Source organism: Lepidochelys kempii, chromosome 14, assembly GCF_965140265.1.
Source record: "Lepidochelys kempii isolate rLepKem1 chromosome 14, rLepKem1.hap2, whole genome shotgun sequence".
In the NCBI taxonomy this organism is placed as follows: Eukaryota; Metazoa; Chordata; order Testudines; family Cheloniidae; genus Lepidochelys; species Lepidochelys kempii.
This window is the reverse complement of record NC_133269.1, coordinates 28581990-28607699: the sequence shown is the minus strand read 5'-3', so window position 1 is coordinate 28607699 and position 25710 is coordinate 28581990. Positions and strand designations below refer to the sequence as shown.

Here is a 25710-nt window from a genome sequence, read left to right as displayed (position 1 = left end):
TCGGATCTCATTTGGCAGCTCAGTGTATCATCTCAAATGGAGAAGATCTGCCCTGTCAAGGCATTGGGCTGAACTTTGCCTTTAATATCACAGCCCTGGGGAGGGGGAGCTGAAAACATCTTCTCCTTAACCCCAGTTCCTGTCCCTGATTTTACCTACCTGCCCCACGCCTGCCCCCTGTACACGCCGTGCCCATCCCGCCCCTCTGATTCCCCCGCCCCAGTTGGAAGCAGAGTCTGGTGGTAGCAAGGGCAGAGTGAGGGCAGAGGCTTCAGCAGCTGTTACTGCTCCGCAGCTCCGGGGCTGAGCTTCCCGGGTCAGACGCTGCCGCCGCCTCCATCGTGAGCCGGGAGCCCGGGCTGAGCCGCTGCCGCTGCCCAGCGGGGTGTGTGCGGGGAGAGCCCTTCCCCAGCGCCCCTCGGGGCCCAGCCGGGGGGACTTTCTCCGGGGGCTGGAACCAGCCCCGGCCTCTGCCGACACCAGCCCCGGAGCCGGAGCCTGCAGGTGAGGGGAGAGACCCGGGGGAAGGGCCGGGGCCGGGCAGGAAAGTGACTCTGCACCAGCGGCCTCGGCGGGGGGTCTGCGAGTCCCGGAGCTGCTGCCTCCCCCTCCCCGGCTCTGCCCCCCTGAGCGCCGGCAGGAGCCGAGCCAGCGCCGGGAGAGCGACCGGGCCGGGCCAGGGACCAAGTCTCCCAGCCCGAGGGGAGGGGAGGGGGCAGGAGGGAGACAGGGGCAGAGACTGGCAGGGGCAGTCAGTGGGGAGCGAGGTTCGCGGCTCCCTGCCCAGCCCCATTCCCTGCAGCACCCCGGGCGGGTTGACTGTCCTGGGGAGAAGGGGAGGAGCAGGGAGAGGAAAAGCCAGTTCCTGCCTCTGCCTGGTCCCCGCGCTGCTGGGGGATGTGCAGCGGCTCCTCGGATTCTGCTCTTTCATGGCAGCTGGAGCTCACAGTGATCCTGACAGTGTCGCTGCACAATTTCAGTCTAAAGGGACTTTTCAGTTGCTTATAAAATTCTCAAATTTTGTAGACGGACCTCGGATCTGATACCGTCTGGCCGTGACTGTCTTGTCTTTACGGTAGGTCATGTGGTTGTAGCTGTGCCAGTCCCAGGAAGCTAGAGAGACAAGGTGGGTGAGCTAATATGTTTTATTGGACCAATACATACATACCAATATACACAGAAGTTGGTCCACTAAAAGATATTACCTCAGCTAGGTAGCATAGCTAAGAGCTTTAGGGTAGACAGTCTCTGCCCTGGATGAATTTATGGATGAATGTTCGAAGGGAATCCACGTCTCCCGCCAGGAACACACACTGCCCTGACACACCTTGTCCACACTAGAGAATTAGGTTGGTTTAAAAATCCACACCACTGAGTGACATGGCTAAAATTACCTATGTCCCCATGTAGACAGCACTAGGTAAAAGGAAGAATTTTTCTGACCTACCTACCACCACTTGGGCAGGCGGGTTACCTGTGCCGACAAGAGACCCCCTTCTGCTGGCACAGGTAGTGTCCGCACTGACGTGCTGCAGCAGTGCTGGTCCAGCAATGCAGCCATGCTGCTACAGCCATTTAAGGGTGTGCCAAGCCTTCTGTGTTGGCGACATAATTTCAGGGTAAAGGGACTTTTTCCGTTGCTTTTAACATGCTCACAGTTATTGGATGGACCTCAGGTCTGATCCAGTCTGGCAAATCCCATGTTCCTCTTTAGGGTGGAAAGTCTCCATCCAGGGGTGAGTACTTTAGAAAGTTGGGGGAAAACCATGTAGTTTATAGCTGAGAAAGAGCTGGTGGGGAAAAGTACACATATTACTATTAAAATATCAATTTCTGAGCAATTCTAATTGTAAATCTAATGCCTTGGGCTGCAGATTTGATAGAGAGAGAATTCCTAGTTCAAACAGTCTCCTCTCTGCAGCCTGGTTGATTTCTGAGTCCAAGTGTACATATCCCCCACACAGGCTGAGTTTTTCCCATTCAGGAAAATTAGTTTAAATACTTAAGATCCAATCTTGCAAGTTTTTTACACACATTTATGTCTTTGAGCATCTGAGTGCTCCTGTTGCCTTCATTTAACGTCTATTACTGTGAGGGTTTAAAATTGTCTCTGTGGATTTAGTCCTGGTGGGAGGGGCTGGGTCTGTGCTGTAGTTAAGTCACCATGGCCAAGAATTTTACGCACTGGAGCTTAAAGTTGATTTTCTCAGTCCATATTCAGGCAGCTAAATAGGAGGCCCGATGATCAGCTGTGCTGGCCACTCAACCCCAAATTTGGAGGCTCAGCATTTTTGAAATTCAGGCCACTTAGTGAGAGACCTGAATATGGATTTAGGAGCCTAGCTTTAGGTTGCTCTTTTTGAAAATCTTGGCTAAAGCATCACCTCAGAATGGCAGAGGCTAGAACATCTGTCTCCAGGGGAAGGGACAGGGATGAACTGGGATGTGAAATTGTCTAGAGCCCCTGAAACTGCCCCAATCACCCTTCTCACCCTGCCAGGCTGCAGAATAACGTCTATGTTTCACTACAGATCATCCCATCCCCTTAAGAGACAGGGAAGGGAAATGGCTGCAGTGGAGCTGGTGACGTTCGAGGAGGTGGCTGTGTATTTCTCCGAGGAGGAATGGGCTCTGCTGGACCGTGGCCAGAGAGCCCTTTACAGGGACGTCATGCAGGAGAATTATGAGACTGTGACCTCACTGGGTAAGGAATCCTGTCCCCTTGGGTACTAGAGGCTGGTGGTCTCTAAAGCATCTGGGTCTGATTCTGTGCAGGGTTCTTCATTGGTCCCCCAGATTTCAGAGGGATCAGTCCCTGAAACCCCCGCAACACATGTGTGAGAGTCTCTCTCCTCTGCACTCCTTACATGGAATAGGAGTTTCACCGACATAATGACAGTGCTGTTCTCCCCATAACCAAGGCTGTCAAGTGGGACAAGCTCACTTTCTCCCACCATTCCCAGGGCAGGTTACACCTCTGGGACCTCTGTCCCATTCTTTTTTTTAATGCTTGTAATTTAACTCTGTCATTGCATATTTCTCTTTTTAAGATCTCACTCAGTTCCTTCCAAATTTCAACTGTGTCAGCAATAAAACAGCGATTTCCCTGCATTTTGTTCAAGGCTACAGAAATAGGTTTCAGGGCACTCAGCCTGTGTTCAACATTTCTCTTAAGCCCCAGGTTGAGAACTTTGGCTGTGACAGTGCCATCTATTTTTTCACAATTTTGTTCACAAACTGTCATCAGATTAGGCCAGTTCTTGATCTAGTGCTCAAAACAGTCCACTGCTGAGTTCTATTGCACGTCTTGCGGGAGAGTTAGCTTGGGTCCTCCCACTTTTTTCCGAGCAGCTGCTGCAAAGTGGTTGTTACAGAAGTATTTTGCAATTTCAACAACATTCATCTTTATTTCTGGAACACTGAAGTCTTTGGCTAGGAGGTGCATCAAATGAGCACTGCAACCATATGTTATTAGCTTGGGACTCTCTTCTAAATAATTTCTTCTCATCTTGGATACATTTGCAGCATTGTCTGAGACCAAGCTGTGTGCTAGACATTTGAATTTTTTTTCACAGTTTGTTACAGCTTTTACTACTACTACTTGTAAGTATTCTGCTGTGTGTGTATTTCCTGATGTATCAATTGTTTCTGCAAGGAAGCCATTCCCTTCTTCTGTTGTCACACAAGCACACACAACAGGATCATCGTGGACATTGCTCCACCCATCAAGACTCAGGTTAACAATGTCACCCTCTAGACCTTTTGCACACTGCTCAATTTCTTTTTCATACACTTTATCCAGCAATTTGCCTGCGACATGTGCTCTGTTGGGTGGATTGTATCCTGGTCTTAATGGCTGAACCATGTTAATGAAGTGTGGGTTCTCAATCATACAGAAAGGAGAGTTTGTTGCATAAACAAACCGGGCAATTTTTTCATCAGTTATCTCTTTTTGTAATCTGCTGGTTCTTATCACAAGCCTATCTAGGGTTGTTTCTGGATGACGGAGACTTTTTTTCTTTTTGCTACAGGTGATATATTGTGACTCTGTGACATACATGATGTGACTGAAACACTATCATTGGCAGATAATTCTGAAACTATAGAAAATGATGGTGATCTTGAAGGTGGATAGTTTTCAGAATCCTGTATGTTGGGGATTGGATTCTCCTAAACAAAATAAGTCAATCAGTTATTTAATTATTATTACCATACTGCTCATTTAGTATTACTCATTGCATTCACTGACACTCAGTACTACTTTAAAGGTGAAATTGTAAAAGGAGGAACTGCCTATTTCAGCTATTTATTTTTTATCACAACTGCATCTAAAATGATAGTATCATAGAGTAATAACTATATTTTTTGCTCAAACATGAGAATTCAAGAATAGTCCAGAAGGAAGACAGGCAGTCCTTAAGAAGGAGGTATGAAATAAAAAACTTTACCAGCCTGAAGACCCTGCATGTTCAGACATGTTCCTTTCATCATCTTCAGTGCGGCTTCCTCCAAAGAAGGAATACTTCTCATGATGTTGTTTCATTTTTGCAACCAGGCCTTGCATTTCTTTGCTGCACTGTTTACATTTTGCATGCTTGCCTGTCTTACCCACAAGTAGAGGAACTTCATTAAAATATTCCCAAACTGGGTCTCTCTTATGGCCTACTGCCATCATAGGTTTTCCCTTGTAGTGAGAGAATGGTATGGTATATGTCAAATCAATGAAGGCTACACTCAGAAAGACCTCAAGACTTCTGGAATATGCTGCTCAAGCAGTTTCACTTTTGTTTCTACTGCTTGTCCCTCCCTTCTCACATTTATCTCCAGACTCCTTCTCCTTGTCCAGATCTATTCTGCCCCCAACAATCTTCTATTCGCAGAACTTTTTGAAACTTTTCACTTTTAGAGAGAGGTAAGGGATCGAGTCTGTGTACACACATGTGCAGAGGGACAATAGGGTTGAGGTCTGTTATTTCTCACCTCTAATATTTATTTATTTAAAACATTTTTGCTGTTAACAAGCATGTTATCTCTGGACACCAAAATCCACAGTTTGAGAACTGCAAAACTAAGCATCCCTGATGGTATCTTCTAGATTGAGCAGTGAGTCCCATAGGGTAGATAGAAAGATTAACCTAAATAATCTTTTCAGAAGCCCCTGGAGCCCCATAAAATTGGGTCCCTAATCCATGAACTATTGGAACTCATTTACAAAACTTTTCTTAAATATTAAATGAGTATATTGTCTCATACTATAGAATTAGAATTTATAATCCCTATTGCACGATGAGATATCTTAGTTTTAATTAAGATAGGCTATTTCCTCAAAAAGCATTTTATCAAAAAAATCCTATTTAAATAAAAAAAAAATCCAATTTTAGATTTTTTTTTAAAAAAATCATTGATTTTTATCCACCCTGTTTGCCAGATAATTGTAGTTTTGTGAAATGGCCCTTCTAAAGCACAAATTATGTATATCTTGTTGATCTGGACTTCATTCTGTTTGATATTTGCAAATGCAATCTGGGCATTGCTGAGAGCTGTATTGTCATGTAATGTCCATGCTAAACTGGAGCATTACCTCTGGCTTAAGTCTGCATTTGTAACAACCAAAGATCTGCATAAAGTGCACTGCAAAAGATATAGAATTCTCCAGTAGTGCCAAAAGGGTAGTGAACTCTTAGCCTTAGCATCTTACTTTTTTGAAATTTTTCTGTGGCATGATTTGGGCTATTTGCCTCAGAATAATTGCAAAGCAGAAGACATTAATGAGCCTGATCCAGAAACATTTTTTCTTTTTCTTGTCTCCAGGTGATGGGTGAAATTGTTACACTGTGGTAATTTTTGCAGTGTTGAAGGAAATGGGCACGTTTAGTCTAGACAAGAGAAGACAATGGGGACAAATGATAACAGATCTCCAATATGTAAAAGGCTGTTATAAAGAGAACGGTGATAACGTGTACTGCATGACCACCAAGGGTAGGATAAGAAGGAACCGGTTTAGTGTGCTGCAAGGGAGATTTCAGTTAAATATTATGAAAAACTTTCTAACTTTAAACATAGTTGAGCATTGGAACAGGTTACATAGGGAAGTTGTGTATAGTTACTCCTCACTTAAAGTCGTCCCGGTTAACGTTGTTTTGTTGTTTCGTTGCTGATCAATTAGGGATGCTTGTTTAAAGTTGTGCAATGCTCCCTTATAACGTTGTTTGGCAGCCGCCTGCTTTGTCCACTGCTTGCAGGAAGAGCAGCCCATTGCAGCTAGCTGGTGGGGACTTTGAACCAGGGTGGATCAGAGGCCCCCTATCAGCTCCCCACTCCCCTAAGTTCCCTGTGCAGCAGCCGCCCAGCAGGCTATCAATTGCCGGTGTGGTGTAGTAAATTGCTCTGCATAGGAATGTGCCGCCTACGGTGTACTGAGCATGCTCAGTACATCTGCTGAAGCCACTGCCCTTCACCCTGCCCTTATTAGCCGTAAGATTCTGTGGACTGCTTTTGACAGGGGTTAAAAAGTGGCAAAAAGGGAGAATCAGAGGAGGGGGTTGGCCAGGGTCTGAGCAGGGGGTGGAAATTTACTGGTCAAGGGGGTCAAGCAGCTGGAGGCAGCATTAGGAGAGGGGCTAAATGGCAAAATCAGGGATGGGGGGGGGAAAGGCGGAGTTAAGCCCAGGGGTGAGGCACTGGCAGAGGGTGTCAGAGGGCAAAACCCGGCAGGGGCAGAGGGGGTAACAGTGGGACTGAGACACCAGTGCTTGGCAAAATAGTTTGTTGCAAATTGCTACAGATAGCAGTCTCACATACCTATGATGTGAGAAACTGCTATCTGTAGGAATTAGCCTCACACATATATAGCAGTGTTACGGGTAGCACATCCCTACACACTGCAGTTTCTTACATGCATGTGTGTGTGAAAATGCTATCTGTAGGATTGTACTACCTGCAGCAGCGACAGGTCTTACTTTTGCTAAAAAAGGCCATCTGATGTAGCTAATTCAAGCAGTCTCACATGTAAAACCAACCTGATAGCTTTCTTTAACAGTGTAACAAGCCTTGTGGATGGGGGGAAGTGATCAACATGGTCTATCTTGCCTTTAGTAAGGCTTTTGATACTGTCTTCCATGACCTTCTCATAAACAAACTATGGAAATGCAACCTCGATCAAGCTAAAATAAGATGGGTGCAAAACTGGTTGGGAAACAGTTCCAACAGAGTAGTTATCAGTGATTCATAGTCAGGCTGGAAGGGCATAACAAGTGGGGTTCTGCAGGGATCAGGTCTGGATATGTTTCTATTCAAAATCTTAATCAATGATTGAGATAATGGCATGGAGAGTACACTTATAAAGTTTGTGAATGATAAGCTGGGAGGGGTTGCAAGTGCTTGGGAGGATAGGATGAAAATGCAAAATGATCTGGACAAATTGGCGAAATAGTCTGAAGTAAATAGGATGCAATTCAAAAAGGAGAAATGCAAAGTACTCCATTTTGGAAGAAACAATCAGCTGCATGCATACAAAATGGGAAATGACTTCCTGGGAAGGAGTACTGTGGAAAGGGATCATAGTGGACCACAAGCCGAATATGAGTGAACAGTGTAACACTGCTGGAAAAAAAGCGAACATCATTCTGGGATGTATTAGCAGGAATGTTGTGAACAAGACACATGAAAATGAACACATGTTCTCTGTATGTATATATATCTTCTTACTATATGTTCCATTCTATGCATCTGATGAAGTGGGCTGTAGCCCATGAAAGCTTATACTCAAATAAATGTGTTAGTCTCTAAGGTGCCACAAGTACTCCTGTTCTTTTTTTAAAGGCAATGTACCTAGAGTGCGGTCAGTGTACTTAAAGGGGCAATGCGCATCTCTCTCTCTCCCTGTGTGTGTCTCTGTCTCTGTCTGCCATGCGGTTTCCCCTCCCTCCATTCGTGCTGCCTTGTAGAGTGTGAGGCTACATTAACATCAATGTGTTAGCCCTTGAGGGCTCAGCCGAATGTTAGTTCATCATTTAGCAGTAAGGCATTCCCTGGGAAATATCCTACCTTCTTCCACCCTCTAATTTCACCACCTTAACCAAGCTTCACAATCATCATTGCTGTGTACAGTATTAAATAGTTTGTTTAAAACTTATACTGTGTGTGTGTGTGTGTGTATATATATAGTTTTTTTTGTGTGGTGGAAAAATTTTCCCCCTGGAACCTAACCCCCCCATTTACATTAATTCTTATGGGGAAATTGGATTCACTTAACATCGTTTTGCTTAAAGTCGCATTTTTCAGGAACATAACTACAACATTAAGCAAGGAGTTACTGTAATCCCCATCATTGGGGGTTTTTAAGAATAGGTTAGTCAGGGATGGCCTAACTATACTTAATCGTTCCTCAGCACAGGGATGGGCCAGATGACCTGCTGAGATTCCTTTCAGCCCTATGTTTCTATGATTCTGTTTCAATGATTCTATGACTTGCCCTGAAGCAATCGCTATTTTTTAGTTTTCTGATAAGTTCCTCTTTATCTGTCAAGATGAGAGCTACTGTAGAACTCCCGTGTGTTGAATGCAGCATGTTTTGAATTAGGACATTTTCATCTCCAGTTTTTAGATATTCCAAGAAGAGTTTATAGAGTAAGAGTCTTAAGGAGCTCAGTATAATTAACTAAGCAAAGAGAAGGCTGAGTGTTGACTTGATCATAGTCTACAAGTACCAAATGGGGAAGAGCAGAGGTCTCATCAACCTAGCAAACAAAGGCAAAATGAGAGCCTATGGTGGGAAGCCAAAGCTCGACATATTCAGTCTAGACATAAAGCACAAATGCGTAACAGTGATTTGAATTAACCATTAGAATGACTTACCCAGAAACATGGTGGATTTTCCATCTATAGACATCTTTAAATCAAAACTGGACATCTTTCTAAAAAAATGTAAAAATGTTAAAGAATTCCAAAAATATGTCATTCTAAAAGTTCAACCACAAAATATGGGCTTGCTTGTAATAGGGTTTGACTTAGATTAATAATCAACAAGATGTCAGACAGCCACATTCATTTGGTTTATTAAGTAAAGACAGATCAGCACAAATACAGAAAGGCAAAGGTTAACATAAATCCCCTTCTGTGGACAGCTTCACAGCTTATCCTCTTCTAAACTGGTTACAGTTTTGTGGATTTTTATACCCTACATGTTTACAACTATTCTAATTGATTGTCATATTTCTTCTCAGCTACAAACCCCACAATTTTACATCTTGCAGGCAGACACTGTCTCCAGTCAGATCACTGTCTTCTACTTTTTCCCTTCTTTTATACAAAAGAAGCAATGGTCACAGCAGTTTAACTATAAGTAATTTTCCATATTATCTTAACATAGCACATGCTATTACAATACTTAATTATATGATTTGTGGTTTACCCATATGCCCTTTGCATTTGGAACTTCCTATGTAGCTGCAAAAATAGGCTATACTCTAGATATAATTCCATTAGCAATACAAAGTTCTTCTGGTAGTAATTTTCCATTATTTCTCTTCACAGAACTATACAAAACTTTATGAGAGTATGACTTATATGCTAACATGATAAAGAAATAGCTGATTGAGTTTCTCTGGCCTGTGTCATGCAGGAGGTCAGACTAGATGAACATAATTGTCCCTTACAAGAGAGGTAGCCGTGTTAGTCTGTATCCACAAAAACAACACGGAGTCTGGTGGCACCTTAAAACTAACAGATTTATTTGGGCATAAGCTTTCATGGATAAAACCCCCACTTCCTCAGATGCATGGAATGAAAATGTGGACTCCTTGTTGTTATAATTGTCCCTTGGCCCTCAGATGCCTGATCCTATGTCTACCCAGGTATGTTGTTAGTCTTGTCTCTGGACTCAGGCACCAGTTACAAAAAAAAAAAAAAAGAAAAAAGAAAAATCCTATTCAGCAAAGTCCTAAGCATGCACTTAACTCCCATTAAAGTGAATGGGACTCAAGCATCAAGAATAAGTTCTTTGCTCAGTGGTGTACCTGGGATCCTATGCAAATGAGCTCTGTGAGATTTATTGGGAGGGAGCGTCTTCCGCATTTGAACCCAGGTGAGAGGAGAATGACTTCTCCTCTAGATCTGTCCTCTCTGGGTCTGTGGTGTATGAAGCAGGCTGAGGGGGTGAGGAGAGCCAGCCCAAGGCTTGTGGTTTCAGCAAGCTGGGTGTCTGTGGGGGCAAAGCAAGACTCACGGAAGAACCAAATGACTATTGATTACTATGGGGATGGACCCTAGTGCTAGTCGATCATCACCTGATGAGAGGAGGCTCTTTACTCTCTGCATGCCACTGGGGGCAGGTGTCTAGTAATCTTCTTTCCATGGCCTGGGCGGTGTTTCCTCTGTTTATTTCATCACTGCTTGTATCAGGGCACTCCCTAGAGGCCCAAGTAAAGGATCACAGCCCCAGTGAGATGGGTGCTGCATGAGCACATAGTGAGAGACTATTCCCTCCTCCCCCAGAGAGCTCCTAGTCTAAGTAATATCTTCCATTTCTGGCTCGTGCCATAGATGGAATGGCATATGTAGGTGTGGGAGCTGGGAATTCGCAGTGATGGAGACTTAGGGCTGGTTTACACTACAGCTTAAGTCGATGTAATTTACGTTGCTCAGGGATGTGAAAAACATACACTCCCACTGGAGCAACGTAAGTTACATCAACCTAAGTGCTGTCCAAACCAGTGCTACATCTCTTGCTGACATAGAGAGGCGGAGTAATTAGGCCAATGGGAGAGCGCTCACCTGTCGGTATAATGTGTCTTCACTAGGCATGCTACAGTGGCACAGCTGCGCCGATGGAGCATTCTAGTGTAGACTAGCCCTAGGTTGAAAACCAGACACCTAGAGAGTGTAGCAATTCTGCTCATCCACCCAGGGGCACCAGATAGGGCCATTTCCCAGGCAGACTGGATGAAGTCTTGCTCCAAACAAGAGGATCATTTGCAATTTATAGTCCAGATTCTGTATGTGGTGGGGGAAAGAGGAAGGGGCCTCTTTGAGTGGGTGACTCAGATTCTGGGTCTGGGAGTAGTAATAGCAGTGACTGTAACAAACAAGAACAATGCTTGTTTCTTTGCCCCCAAGCAGGATTTCCAATTTCCAAACCTGTTGTGATCTCCTGGCTGGAACGAGGGGAGGAGTCATGGGTCTCTGATATCAAAGGGTACAAAGAAAGGGAGAGCCCAAGAGATGCCCACACAGGTGAGTAATTGGCTAAAATGATTCAGTTTTTATATCCTCTTGGCAGCCATTACTCATGGGTTTTCAACAAACTTGTTTGCCCAAGTAACTCATCCCCTCATCCATATCTGGATGTGAGGAGGAGGCAGAATTGGTCCCCTCCTGTCTCTACTCTGGGGAAGGATCTGGAAGGGATTCCTCTCAGCAATTTTCTATCCCCACAGCAGCTACTTTGGTTTGTTTACCCTTTTGCCATGCTTCTTTTTGAGGTTTCCTTTGCCCCTAGGCACAGGGACTGACTCCTGTCTGGATTCTCTCTCTATCCCAGCAGCTAATGGGACGGTGAGTGAGAATAAGGAGAAGAATCCTCAGCCAGAGGAACTGCATGGAGTGCTGTTGGAAAGAGCCGAAGAGGACGTTTCCCAGAGTCCTGAGCAGGGAGAAGCCCATGAGAGCCAGCACAGGCCAGAGACACAGCAGGGAATCCAGCCAGGGGAGAGATGGGATAAATTGATTCATCGGAGCAGAAAGGCGAAGAAAATAAAAGAAACTGTTCCGCAGAGAATCCCTGCTGGAGAGAGACCCAACACATGCGGTGACTGTGGGAAAAACTTCTGTTGGAGATTAGACCTGATTAGACACCAAAGAACCCACACGGGAGAAAAACCCTATAACTGCCCTGACTGCGAGAGAAGCTTCAGACGGAGCTCAACCCTTATTGAACATCAGAGAATCCACAGTGGAGAGAAGCCTTATAAGTGCCCTGACTGTGAGAAAAGCTTTCGTTGGAGCTCAAACCTCACTACACATCAGAGATTCCATACAGGAGAGAGACCCTATAAGTGTCCTGAATGTAAGAAAAGCTTCTGTTGCAGCTCAGACCTCACAAAACACCAGAGAACCCACAGTGGAGAGAAGCCCCATAAGTGCCCCAACTGCGAGAAAAGCTTCAGAAGCAAGTCAGAACTCACTCAGCACCAGAGAACCCATACGGGAGAGAGACCCTACAGATGCACTGTATGTGGGAAAAGCTTCCCTCAAAGCTCACAGCTTCTGCTACACCACAGAATCCACACGGGAGAGAGACCCTATAACTGCCCCAACTGCGGGAAAAGCTTCAGTTGGAAATCAAACCTTATTAATCACCAGAGAATCCACACAGGGGAGAGACCCTATAATTGTTACGACTGTGGGAAATGCTTCAATCAGAGCTCAAACCTTAACAAACACCAGAGAATCCACAGGGGACAAAAGCACTAGAAGTGTCATACTAGTGATGGGCCAAGTGAATAACACCTTTGCTGGTTCCCATCAATCTGAGAGGGTCAGGCCAGGCTGGACTGGCCGTCTAACAAGGACATGCAACAGTTATTAAAGCAGAGAATGAAACCACCTTCTTGGAACAGAGCCATGCGGAGCAAGAGACTGAGATAAGATTCACACATTGTGATGGGGTTTGATTACAACTTCTCAAGAAGTTCTGAACATCCTCTGATCGGCTCTTACAGTTTAGTTTGGAGCTAGTAACCTAGAACCATCTTTATTTTATAAGCTGCAAATTGTTTATTCCTGATAGTGTCTTAAGTGGAGGGGAGGGTGTCTTAAGCCCGCCCCTGTCATGGAGAAAGATGCCTATGTTCAGTCTGCAGGGAGACACCAATCTCCGCTTACCATTCACAAACCAGGAATGACAGGCACTCCTCTGGCTATGGGGCCACATTCAGTAGGAGTGTTCAGAGGCTGCCTAACTCCACTCAAAACAACCTGACTGGGGGAAGAGGAGGCTTTATCTCATAACCTTTAGCGCAGTGGTTAGGGCACTTACCAGAGGGGAGAGACCCAGTTCAAGTCTGCCTGATCAGAAGAAGGGCTTTGCAACCTCTGTGGTGAGTGCCCAGGTACTGAGCTATGGGATATACCGATGGGTGGGTGGTGCCTCTCAGTCTACCCTGTGGAAGCTGTTCCACTGTGCAAAAATACTAAAAGACTCATTGGGCCAAAGAGACTGAAAACGATGTTATAGGACACCCTCCAGCAAGGTGGGAGACCCAGAGTCCAGTCCCTTGCTCCAATGATGCTTTCAGTATCTATTCACAGGGCACTGTCCTGTGAGATAGTCGATTCCTATTCAAATCCCTTCTCATCAGGCAGAGGAGGGGACACTTCAAGTGTGTGTGTCGGGGGGGTATCGTCTCCCACATCCTTTTCAAGCACCCTAACCACTGGGATGAAAATTAGGAGGGAGGGCCATCTCCTTTCACCCTCCCCCATCCTCCCAGCTATTTTGTGTGGAGCTAGGCAGCCTCTGAACATGCCTGCCAGATTGAGCCTCTGGCTACCTTCCCCTCACCTGTGAATTGCGCTGAGGCTTAGGGGAGAGGCTAGGGCTTGGGTGCCTAGGGTGAGGCAGCCGCATGCACATCCAGAAGCAGGAACACAGGCATCTAGCGCAGGGGTTCTCAAACTGCGGGTTGGGACCCCTCAGGGGGTCGTGCGGTTATTACATGGGGGGTCACGAGCTGTCAGCCTCCGCACCAAATCCCGCTTTGCCTCCAGCATTTACAATGGTGTTAAATATATTAAAAAGTGTTTTCAATGTATAAGGGGGGTTGCACTGAGAGGCTTGCTATGTCAAAGGGGTCACCAGTGCAAAAGTCTGAGAACCACTGATCTAGAGGATTTTTACTGCAAAAACGTAGGTGCCGAGTGAGGTTAAGAGCCTACAGGGATAGATGGCACCTGAGTGGGAGTGCTGTTATCACAGGGGTGCCTAGAAAGGTGCCTAAGAACCTTTGAATCTCCCCCGCCACCTTACTTAGTACAATGCATACATACAGATGAAGAGATGGGCTCAGTTAGATTGTCAATGTGATGTCCTGACTTGGCTCTGGGCACTGAGCAGGACAATGATTTATTTGTGACTTTCTTGCTTTGAACCAGAAAGTTTGGGTTGGTCCTGCTTTGAGCATGGGATTGGACTAGATGACCTCCTGAGTTCTCTTCCAACTCTAATCTTCTATGATTCTGGAAGAATGGGGTGGATCTGAGTCCCAGGGTATGAAAATGGGCATTTGTGGAGCTGGGGCCTCCAAGAAAGTCTCTTATGGGTCTGTTTTACACAGTATAAACTATCAAGTGTGATTACACTGGGGTTCTGTTTTTTATTCCTATTAGTTCCCATCAACTCATAGATCTGGAAGGTTTAACTAGATGTCTGAGTTACTGACTATTACCAGTAGCGTTACACACTTCTTCTGTCATGGATCTGCCGTTCCCCATTTTGAGACCTGTATCCTTTACAAAGTCCTCTATGACTACATTCCACAGAATTCATAATTAATCTGATTACATGTAGAATCCAGGTTCACTAAATACACTGTAGTTCCACTGTTATTAACTTCTTATTTCATTTTTCTGATGCAGGCATTTAGCACAAAAATATAAAAAAAACACTTTAGACTCAGGACAATGAAAATACATAGAAATTAATTCCCTGGAATGTAATAATAGCTGATCAACCTTTGTGGACATTAATGGTGTTGTGATTCCTTCTGTGGTGCGTAAATGTCTGATTTTGACCGCTGAGTATGCAATTTTCATACGCTTTTCCTTAAAAGTGATACCATTACGATTTAATGAAATAGCTCACACTTGAATCATGTATTCTTGCATTTAAACATAAGCAAGGCCTGATTTTAGGCCAAGTTACCTACAGTTGAACCCTGAAATGAGTTAAATGGTTTTATTACCCTCTTTTCTGAATCCAGAGTTAACAGACTTTTCTAACAATATAAAAGTTGTCTTATGACCTTGAAGAGGAGTGTATAGCTTTAAGAGAAGGAATAAACAAAGGCGTTTCTATGTCCCTACATGTTCTAGACCCTAAACAAGTGACCTGTCCTCCTCTCCCATCTGTTGTTGTAGATTTATATGTAACATATTAAATAAGCCTAAGTGGCTCATGACCATGAGTGCAGACTGTCAGAAATCAGGCAGACACCTGGAGCTGGAGCTGTGTCCCTATAATTAGGGTTCACCAAGCCAGAAACAAATGTGAACTCCTGCATCACGATACCAGTCTTGCCATGGACTCACAGACACTCCCATCAGTGCCTCCTGTTTGTCTTGCCACCCAGGCAGTGATGAGTGATAAATGGTCACTTATACCAAAGATCACAAAATATTCAGGTTGCTTCCAGACCCAAGAGCCCAGTCACTTACCCCAGATCAATTGGTACCCTAGATCTTACACGAAAGACAATGTCTGTAGCCAGTCCTGTAATAAATTATCTATCTAAAGGTTTATTAACTAGGGAAAAGAAATGAGAGTTATTGACAGGTTAAAGCAAGCGAACACATAGAGACAAATGAGTTACCATCTGAATCCTAAGTGACAGTGTCTGTCAATTCAAAGTATCTTTCAGGGCAAACCCAGGAGATAACCCCTAGGGATCTCTGGCTTCAGTTTGGTTTCTCTGGCCCTGTGAGAGGTCAAACGCAAAGAAAGGAAAAATCTTCATATCAACTATTTTTATTTCCCTCTTCTAGCATTCAAAGCTCTGGGACAAGGCTTCTGCACATACTTCTCCATGAGTGGATGGGACAATTAACAAAGTCTTTGTATTATAATGGCCTATTTAAATTTTGATAGTTCTCCTGGATGGGCTGGGTGGATTATTTCCACAACTGGGTTCACAAGTTCAGAGCAAACATTTTCAAAGTTATAAGCAAAACTTACATATTTCCTTATAGCCTGGAATACGAATATTACAAGTGAGATTAATGCATACAGCAATTTACAAGCATTTCATAGAGTCTAAACACTAAATACATTCTTACAAGACTAATACCTACTTTGAGCAAAACTAACATACAGATGAACTGGACTGGTTTCCAGCGCTGAGTTTGTCAGTTCTTAGCTAATGCTTGCAGCCTTGGCAAGAGCTGGCATCTGGTCTGTAACTAAAACTGATTTAGTGCTGCTTTAAACTGTGTGCTTGCACTGCAAATAACTGCCACTTATTGTTCATGCCTTGTGTGTATCGTGCAGAGCTCACTTCACTTACCTTACTAATTTACTGCTTAAATGAGCCACCCTTCAATCTTTGGTTTGAAGAATACATAACTAAAACTCATCTGTACTTATTGTGTTATCATAGCTTTGAGGAAATTCATTGTTTGATGGTTAATTTTGTTTTGTTGTCCTGTGTCAATTTAATTCATAACATTAAGTGCTTTTGAGAATTAGCAACTATAATCACTATTTAGCTCTGACGTGTGTCTTACCCTCACCCCTGCAGCTGTGCTGTCTTTGCATGTGTGAATGAGAATTACCTGCTAAGAGAAGCATTCTTAGAACTCTCCCCCTTGTAATAGTACACTGCGTGAGTGAGAAAAGCTATCTTCTGACTTCAAAATCTGACGTAAATCTTTATTTGTGTGTTCTAAACTTTAGAATAATTTTATGCTAGTCATGTTGTGTTTTTAACTAGAGAGTATTTAATGTGTTAATACCTGACACCTCACACTAGCCTCATTCCAATCTTGGTGAAAGAATTACTATTTTACCATTGTCTATTTTAAATACCAAAAGCCAGGTACTTTGTGATAGTACTTTTTCTATATTTGAACATTAGTGTTGTCCCATTGGTATACATAATTACCTTTAATAATCAATCTTTGTCTTATGCCAATTAATTCAAACACCAGGATCTCCCTGCAACACAATGTCTACCTATCAACTCTCTAAGAACACTACCTCAACCAAAGTACAGTAACTCCTTGCTTAATGTTGTAGTTGTGGTCCTGAAAAATGCTACTTTAAGCAAAGTGATGTTAAGCAAATCCAATTTCCCCATAAGAATTAATGTAAATCGGGGGGTTAGGTTCCTGGGAATTTTTTTTCACCAGACAAAAGACATATATATACACACATACACAGTATAAGTTTTAAACAATTTAATACTGTACACAGCAATGATGATTGTGAAGCTTGGTTGAGGTGGTGAAGTTAGAGGGTGGAAGAGGGTGGGATATTTCCCGGGAATGCCTTACTGCTAAATGATGAACTAGCACTCAGCTGAGCCCTCAAGGGTTAACACGTTGTTAATTTAGCCTCACACTCTACAAAGCACCACGAATGGGGGGAGGGGAGACAGCATGGCAGAGAGAGACAGAGACACACACCGTGTGTGTGTGTGTGTGTGTGTGTGTGTGTGTGTGTGTGTGAGAGAGAGAGAGAGAGGCGTATTGCCCCTTTTAAGTATGCTGACTCCACTCTAAGTCCATTGCCTTTTAAGTAGATCAGCAAGCTGAGACAGCAGCTGCTGCCAGCAAGCTCCCTCCCTCCTGAGCCCTGTCGTGTCCCCCCTACCTGCTCTGTGGAGATGGCCCGATGGGGTAAAGAACCTGGGGGGGTGATGGCAGGAGCGGGGGAGGAGGAGAACACCCTGACATTAGCACCCCTCTTCCCCCCCCCCCCCCGTCTCCAGCACAGCAAGCAGGAGGCTCCCGGGAGCAGCTCCAAGGCAGAGGGCAGGAGCAGCACATGGCAGTGGGGGGAGGGACAGCTGAACTGCCCAGCAATTGGTAGCCTGCTGGGCAGCTGCTGCACAGGGAACTTAGGGGAGCAGGGAGCTGATAGGGAGGCTGCTGGTCCACCCTGGTTCCAAGCCTCCCCCCCCCCCCAGCTCGCTCCAACAGGCTGCTCTTTCTGCAAGCAGTGGACAAAGTAGGCGGCTGCTGAACAATGTTATAAGGGAGCATTGCACAACTTTAAACGAGCATGTTCCCTAATTGATCAGCAACATAACAATGAAACGATGTTAACTGGGATGACTTCAAGTGAGGAGTTACTGTATTCAAATTAAAGTTAATCAAACTGCTTTCTGAATTTGATCACTTGTAAAATTGTCTATTGACTGCACCAAATCAGAGCCAAACCTATCAACTCTGCTCTATTGCATAATAATAACACTGGGTGATTCGTGTACCCCAGCTTTTGTGTGTATTATTCTAACCATTTTCAGCTATTGACATGCTAAATGCTGCTGAATTTCAAACTGTAATAATCATATGACTGTGAATTTTCTTTAAGAATCATGCTTGCCTAAGAATACTTCTTTAGACAAAGTAAGAAAAGTATTAATGGTTTTGCTAATTTTGTTGACACTGATTTAAACTTGATTGTCCAATCCAACATATCTAGTTTTGTCCACTTTCATTTTTTGTTTAAAAGTTTTAATGTCAAGTCAAATTATAGTTTTTAATCAAGTTACTTCATTGAACATATACTTGGTTATTTGACATTAGGGCCATGTTTACCCCCATCGCACTTTCACTATCCTCCATATTTGACAAAAGCATGGAGTCTGCACAGCTTTGAATGATGAATAATGCGATGGTATTTGCAGACCCACAAGAAGAACTGCAGCAATGGGGCCATGACCATTTCCAATATCTCCTGTCTACTCCTTGCAGGAACATGTCTAGTGTATGTAATTAACATGGGCAGTTGCATACAACAAGGGAGAGTTAGCTGCTCAAACTGGGCAATCAGAATAAAACATGTCAAAAATACATGGTGTTTTAAAAGGTTGTGTGTGGCTTCTGGTCTCCATGATCCCTGGACAGTGGAGTTCACAATTGTCACCAGAGAGGTCAGTGTTGGGCATTGTGGGACAGCTGATGGAAAACTCTTAGCATTGATGGGCAGGATCCCCTGGGAGGCTAATATGAGGGGGAAAGGAGTCCATGAGAGCTGGCTGTATTTTAAAGAAGATTTATTGAGGGCACAGGAACAAACCATCCCAATGTGCAGCAAGAATAGCAAATATGGCAGGCGACCAGCTTGGCTTAACAGAGAAATCTTCGGTGAGCTTAAACACAAAAAGGAAGCTTACAAGAAGTGAAAACTTGGACAGATGACTAGGGAGGCATATGAAAAGATTACATCCCTGCATGCTCAAGCAATCAGGAAGGCCAAAGCAATTGGAGTTGCAGCTAGCAAGGAATGTGAAGGATAACAAGAAGGGTTTCGACAGGTATGTTAGCAACAAGAAGGTCAGGGAAAGTGTGGGACCCTTACTGACTGGGGGAGGCAACCTAGTGACAGATTATGTGGAAAAAGCTGAAGTAATCAATGCTTTTTTGCCTCATTCTTCACAGACAAGGTCAGTTCCCAGACTGCTGCACTGAGCAGCACAGTATGAGGTGGAGGTGAGCAACCCTCAGTGATGAAAGAACAGAATAAGGACTATTTAGAAAAGCTGGACATACACAAGTCCATGGGGCCAAATGCAATGCATCTGAGGGTGCTGAGGGAGTTGGCTGATGTAATTGCAGAGCCATTGGCCATTATCTTTGAAAACTCGTTGTGATCGGGGGAGGTCCTGGATGATTGGAAAAAGGCAAATATCAATTGGTACCCTAGATCTTACACGAAAGACAATGTCTGTAGCCAGTCCTGTAATAAATTATCTATCTAAAGGTTTATTAACTAAGGAAAAGAAATGAGAGTTATTGACAGGTTAAAGCAAGCGAACACATAGAGACAAATGAGTTACCATCTGAATCCTAAGTGACAGTGTCTGTCAATTCAAAGTATCTTTCAAAAAGAGAAGTACCATCTTTCAAAAAGAGAAGAAGGAGAATCTGGGAAACTACAGACTGGTCAGCCTTACCTCAGTCCCCAGAAAAATCATGGAGTAGGTCCTCAAGGAATCCATTTTGAAGCACTTGGAGGAGAGGAAGTTGATCAGGAACAGTCAACATGGATTCACCAAAGGCAAGTCATGTCTGACCAACCTGATTGCCTTCTATGATGAGATAACTGGCGCTGTGGATATGGGGAAAGCGGAGGACATGATACATCTTGACTTTAGCAAAGTGTTTGATACAGTCTCCCACAGTATTCTTGCCAGCAAGTTAAAGAAGTATGGATTGGATAAATGGACTGTAAGGTGGATAGAAAGCTGGCTAGATTGACAAGCTCAACGGGTAGTGATCAATGGCTCGATGTTTAGTTGGCAGTCGGTATCAAACGGAGTGCCCCAGTGTTTGAACCTGGGGCCAGTTTTGTTCAACATCTTCATTAATGATCTGGATGATGGGATGGATTGCACCCTCAGCAAGTTTGAGGATGACACTAAGCTGGGGGGAGTGGTAGATATGCTGGAGGGTAGGGATAGGGTCCAGAGTGACCTAGACAAATTGGAGGATTGGACCAAAAGAAATCTGATGAGGTTCAACAAGGACAAGAGCAAAGTCCTGCATTTAGGAAGGAAGAATCCCATGCACCGCTACAGGCTGGGGACTGACTGGCTAAGCAGCAGTTCTGCAGAAAAGGATCTGGGGATTACAGTGGATTAGAAGCTGGATATGAACAACAATGTGTCCTTGTTGCCAAGAAGGCTAACTGCATATTGGGCTGCATTAGTAGAAACATTGCCAGCAGATCAAGGGAAGTGATTATTCCTCTCTATTCGACATTGGTGATGCCACATCTGGAGTATTGTATCCAGTTTTGGTCCCTCCAGTACAGAAAGGATGTGGACAAATTGGAGAGAGTCCAGCGGAGGGCAATGAAAATGATCAGTGGGCTGGGGCACATGATTTATGAGGAAAGGCTGTGGGAACTGGGATTATTTAGTCTGCAAAAGAGAAGAGTGAGGGGGGATTTGATAGCAGCCTTCAACTACGTGAAGGGGGGTTCCAAAGAGGATGGAGCTAGGCTGTTCTCAGTGGTGGCAGATGACAGAACAAGGAGCAATGCTCTCAAGTTGCAGTGGGGGAGGTCTAGGTTGATATTAGGAAAAACTATTTCACCAGGAGGGTGGTGATGTACTGGAATGGATTACCTAGGGTGGTGGTGGAATCTCTGTCCTTAAAGGTTTTTAAGGCCTGGCTTGACAAAGCGCTGGATGGGATGATTTAGTTGAGGTTGGTCCTGCTTTGAACAGGGGATTGGACTAGATGACCTCCTGAGGTCTCTTCCAACCCTTATCTTCTATGAGTCTATGATTGACATAGGTCACATCTTGCACTGCATTAACCACAGTAGGTCACCCATGGCTCTACACCATTCAAGGAGATGGTATTACTGTGTCACTGTAATTGCTTGCTTACATAGCCGGGAGACAAATTTCAGCATAGACACATGCAGATCCAGGTTTATGCAAGGCAACTTACATCAAGTCTAACTTTGAAATGTAGAGCAGACCTAGTTCTTTAAGTTGAGGTACTGAATTCTGTTAATTCGCTATTAAGCATTAACAGAATTAATGTTAATTTCAATTAGGGCAAACCTGTAGATTTGGTTAATATCTTATGAAAAATAAACAAATTTCATTGTAGTTAATGTTCATAGGTTTTAGAATTTTATACCCAGTTTTATAACACTCAATATAGTTAACCAACCTTGTTTTAATTTACTTTCTACTATAGAATTTCAAGTTTTAGTTAAAAGGTTGCTTTTAGGAGTTGCTATATTGTATCACTCTTTATTTACCTTTTTTAAAAATCTGGTTAATATCACTTGGATCATTCTTCTTGAATTAACTGTTTATTGGTTTCCTTCTGTCATTTCTGATTACTTAAATAAATGTTTATTTCAAAGTCTAGTTGAATTGTTTATTTTGGACATCCCATCATGTACTAGAAAAAGAATCCTTGATAAATTATATTTCAGTCTTCTTAGTAAGCTGAATGCAATCCCACTAGTAACAATACACAAACAATTCCATCTTTTGGTTTCGTTTTCCTGAACTAGCCATATGAGAAGCAATTAATAGATAATTATTTCTAATTAATTGTTTTTATCCCAATTCTGAATTTTGATAATTGTTTGGTTCTTTTACTTTGAACATTACTTGGTGTCCAACTCCTTTCTCCCCAAATGCCACTGAAACTGCAGAAAAACCTGAGTGTCTCTGGATTAAGTTTAGAAGTGTGAGCAACAAGGGTGATGTTATGGCGGGAGTCTGCTATAGACCACTGGATCAGGGGCATAAGGTGCAAGAGGCTTTCTTCTGGCAACTAACGGAAGTTACTAAATCACAGGCTCTGGTTCTCATGGGGGACTTCAATCACCCCAATATCTGCTGGGAGAGCAATACAGCGGTGCACAGACAATCTAGGAAGTTTTTGGAAAGTGTAGGGGACAATTTCCTGGTGCAAGTGCTGGAGGAACCAACTAGGGCAGAGCTCTTCTTGACCTACTGCTCACAAACCAGGAAGAATTAGTAGGGGAAGCTAAAGTGGATGGGAACCTGGGAGGCAGTGACCATGAGATGGTTGAGTTCAGGATTCTGACACAAAAAAGAAAGGAAAGCAGCAGAATACGGACCCTGGACTTCAGAAAAGCAGACTTTGACTCCCTCAGGGAACTGATGGGCAGGATCCCCTGGGTGAATAACATGAGGGAGAAAGGAGTCCAGGAGAGCTGGCTGTATTTTAAAGAATCCTTATTGAGGTTGCAGGAACAAACCATCCTGATGTGTAGAAAGAATAGTTAATATGGCAGGTGACCAGCTTGGCCTAACAGTTAAATCCTTGCTGATCTTAAACACAAAATAGAAGCTTACAAGAAGTGGAAGACTGGACAAATGACCAAGTATAAAAATATTGCTCAGGCATGCAGGAGTGAAATCAGGAAGGCCAAATCACACTTGGACTTGCAGCTAGCTAGGGATGTTAAGAGTAACAAGAAGGGTTTCTACAGGTCTATTAGTAACAACAAGAAGGTCAGGGAAAGTGTGGGCCCCTCACTGAATGGGGGAGGCAACCTAGTGACAGAGGATGTGGAAAAAGCTAATGTACTCAATGCTTTTTTTGCCTCTGTCTTCATGAACAAGGTCAGTTCCCAGACTACTGCACTGGGCAGCACAGTATGGGGAGGAGGTGACCAGCCCTCTGTGGAGAAAGAAGTGGTTCAGGACTATTTAGAAAAGCTGGATGAGCACAAGTCAATGGTGCCCGATGCGCTGCATCCGAGGGTGCTAAAGGAGTTGGCGGATGTGATTGCAGAGCCATTGGCGTTTATCTTTGACAACTCATGGCGATCTGGGAAGGTCCCGGATAACTGGAAAAAGGCTAATGTAGTGCCCAACTTTAAAAAAGGGAAGAAGGAGGATCTGGGGAACTACAGGCCAGTCAGCCTCACCTCAGTCCCTGGAAAAATCATGGAGCAGGTCCTCAGAGAATCAATTTTGAAGCACTTAGAGGAGAGGAAAGTAATCAGGAACAGTCAGCATGGATTCACCAAGGGCAAGTCATGCCTGACTAACCTAATTGCCTTCTGTGATGAGATAACTGGCTTTGTGGATGAGGAGAAAGCAGTGGATGTGTTATTCCTTGACTTTAGCAAAGCTTTTGACACCATCTCCCACAGTATTCTTGCCAGCAAGTTAAAGAAGTATGGGCTGGATGAATGGACTAGAAGGTGGATAGAAAGCTGGCTGAATCATCGGGCTCAATGGGGAGTGATCAATGGCTCCATGTCTAGTTAGCAGCCAGTATCAAGCGGAGTGCCCCAAGGGTCGGTCCTCGGGCCGGTTTTGTTCAATATCTTCATTAATGATCTGGGGGATGGTGTGGATTGCACCCTCAGCAAGTTTGCAGATGACACTAAACTGGGACGAGTGGTAGGTATGCTGGTGGGTAGGGCTAGGATACAGAGGAACCTAGACAAATTAGAGGATTGGGCCAAAAGAAATCTGAGGAGGTTCAACAAGGACAAGTGCAGAGTCCTGGACTTAGGATGGAAGAATCCCATGGACTGCTACAGACTACGGACCAAGTGGCTAGGCAGCAGTTCTGCAGAAAATGACCTAGGGGTTACAGTGGACGAGAAGCTGGATATGAGTCAGCAGTGTGCCCTTGTTGCCAAGAAGGCCAATGGCATTTTGGGCTATATTAGTAGGAGCATTGCCAAGGGACGTGAGGGACGTGATCGTTCCCCTCTATTCGGCATTGGTGAGGCCTCATCTGGAGTACTATGTCCAGTTTTGGGCCCCACGCTACGAGAAGGATGTGGAATAATTGGAGAGAGTCCAGCGGAGGGCAATGGCAATGAAAATGATTAGAGGGCTGGGGCCATGTCTTATGAGGAGAGACTGACGGAACTGGGATTATTTAGTCTGCAGAAGAGAAGAGTGGGGGGGAATTTGATAGCAGCCTTCAACTACCTGAAGGGGAGTTCCAAAGAGGAAGGAGCTCGGCTGTTCTCAGTGGTGGCAGATGACAGAACAAGAAGGAATGGTCTCAAGTTTCAGTGGGGGAGGTCTAGGTTGGATATTAGGAAACACTATTTCACTAGGAGGGTGGCGAAGCACTGGAATGGGTTACCCCATCCTTAGAGGTTTTTAAGGTGCGGCTTGACAAAGCCTTGGCTGAGATGATTTAGTTTGGGATTGGTCCTGCTTTGAGCAGGGGACTAGATGGACTAGATGACCTTTGAGGTCCCTTCACACCCTGATATTCTATGATTCTATGGGTGTAAAAGGATCTGTGGCTCTGCCTGAAGCAACTCCGTTTTAAGTAATAGCCCTCCCAAACATGACTAAAAAAGAGCAAGCACAAAAAGCAAACAAACACAGACATGCCCTACAAAAGTATGACAAGCCCCTACTCCTTGGTGGGTAAAAATTTAAAAACAGCTCCTAAAATACAAGCCAAAAAAATGGCTTATGCAACCCAGAACTTTTGTTAAGGCTGTCTAAACATGAAGGAAAGAGTGTCCTTTCCACTGCCTCTCCTTAGGGAGGATAGATGCCCCTAGGTCCTCTGATAGTGGCATGTTTGGACAGCAGTGATGGTGGCGGAGCGGGAGGTTCACACAATGTAAAATTTGAAGGAGGGATATTTGGACAGAATTTATTGTTGCTGGTGCTAATGTGCTAAATTAATAAATGGTTGCAAAGCTCATGCTTTTGCAAACCAGGAGTACTCCCCCCAAACAATGTACATACAATCTGGTCTCTAAATATGAGAAAAACCAAAAGTAAAAACTAAAAGTGCCAGCAAAAAAAAAAAATTATTGGTTTCTGTTAAAAGCCTTAAGTCTATGCTGGGCCTCACTAAAGTTGTTTTATATGTGTTTGTGCAAATATTAATATTAAAAAATATACAGTCTGTAAAGAGGGGTGTGTTGTGGGAGAAATAAAGTTGACATTAATGCAATCAGCGATTTTGTGTTTCTAGCCACTGCTAGCTGAAAGCCAAATACCACATAGCTTGGAATAATTTTGAGGACTCAGAAGCAAGGCCGAATAGCTGCATGTTTGCGGCACAGAATTTAATCGTATGAAGTGGAAATCCATCAATTTCATGAAAAAACTCGCACAAATACAGACAGACATCATTTTCCTCCCCAAGTGCAAACAGATGGACATCATATCAAATAGACTGAAGGTAAAAAATCCATTGCAATTGACATGCTACAGTGACTATGGTCAGAGATTTTGCCACACGCTCTCAAAGAAACTGAGGAACCACCTGATC

The 25710-nt window shown here is 44.0% G+C and overlaps 1 protein-coding gene across 1 annotated transcript; it reads left to right on the top strand.

The window, feature by feature from the left end:
• The first annotated feature begins 301 nt into the window (after positions 1–301).
• Positions 302–17449, top strand: LOC140898234 (uncharacterized). The gene is made up of 5 exons (XM_073311783.1): positions 302–504; positions 1027–1075; positions 2532–2704; positions 11119–11232; positions 11540–17449. The coding sequence occupies exons 3-5, from the start codon at positions 2566–2568 to the stop codon at positions 12469–12471; spliced, it is 1185 nt and encodes a 394-aa protein (XP_073167884.1). The 5' UTR covers positions 302–504; positions 1027–1075; positions 2532–2565; the 3' UTR covers positions 12472–17449.
• Positions 17450–25710: the final 8261 nt, after the last annotated feature.

Coding starts and splice junctions, on each gene's coding strand:
- LOC140898234 (XM_073311783.1), top strand. CDS start 2,566: ATGGCTGCAGTGGAGCTGGTGACGTTCGAGGAGGTGGCTGTGTATTTC. Junction 2,705..11,118: donor TGAGACTGTGACCTCACTGG/GTAAGGAATCCT, acceptor GCCCCCAAGCAG/GATTTCCAATTTCCAAACCT. Junction 11,233..11,539: donor CCCAAGAGATGCCCACACAG/GTGAGTAATTGG, acceptor TCTCTATCCCAG/CAGCTAATGGGACGGTGAGT.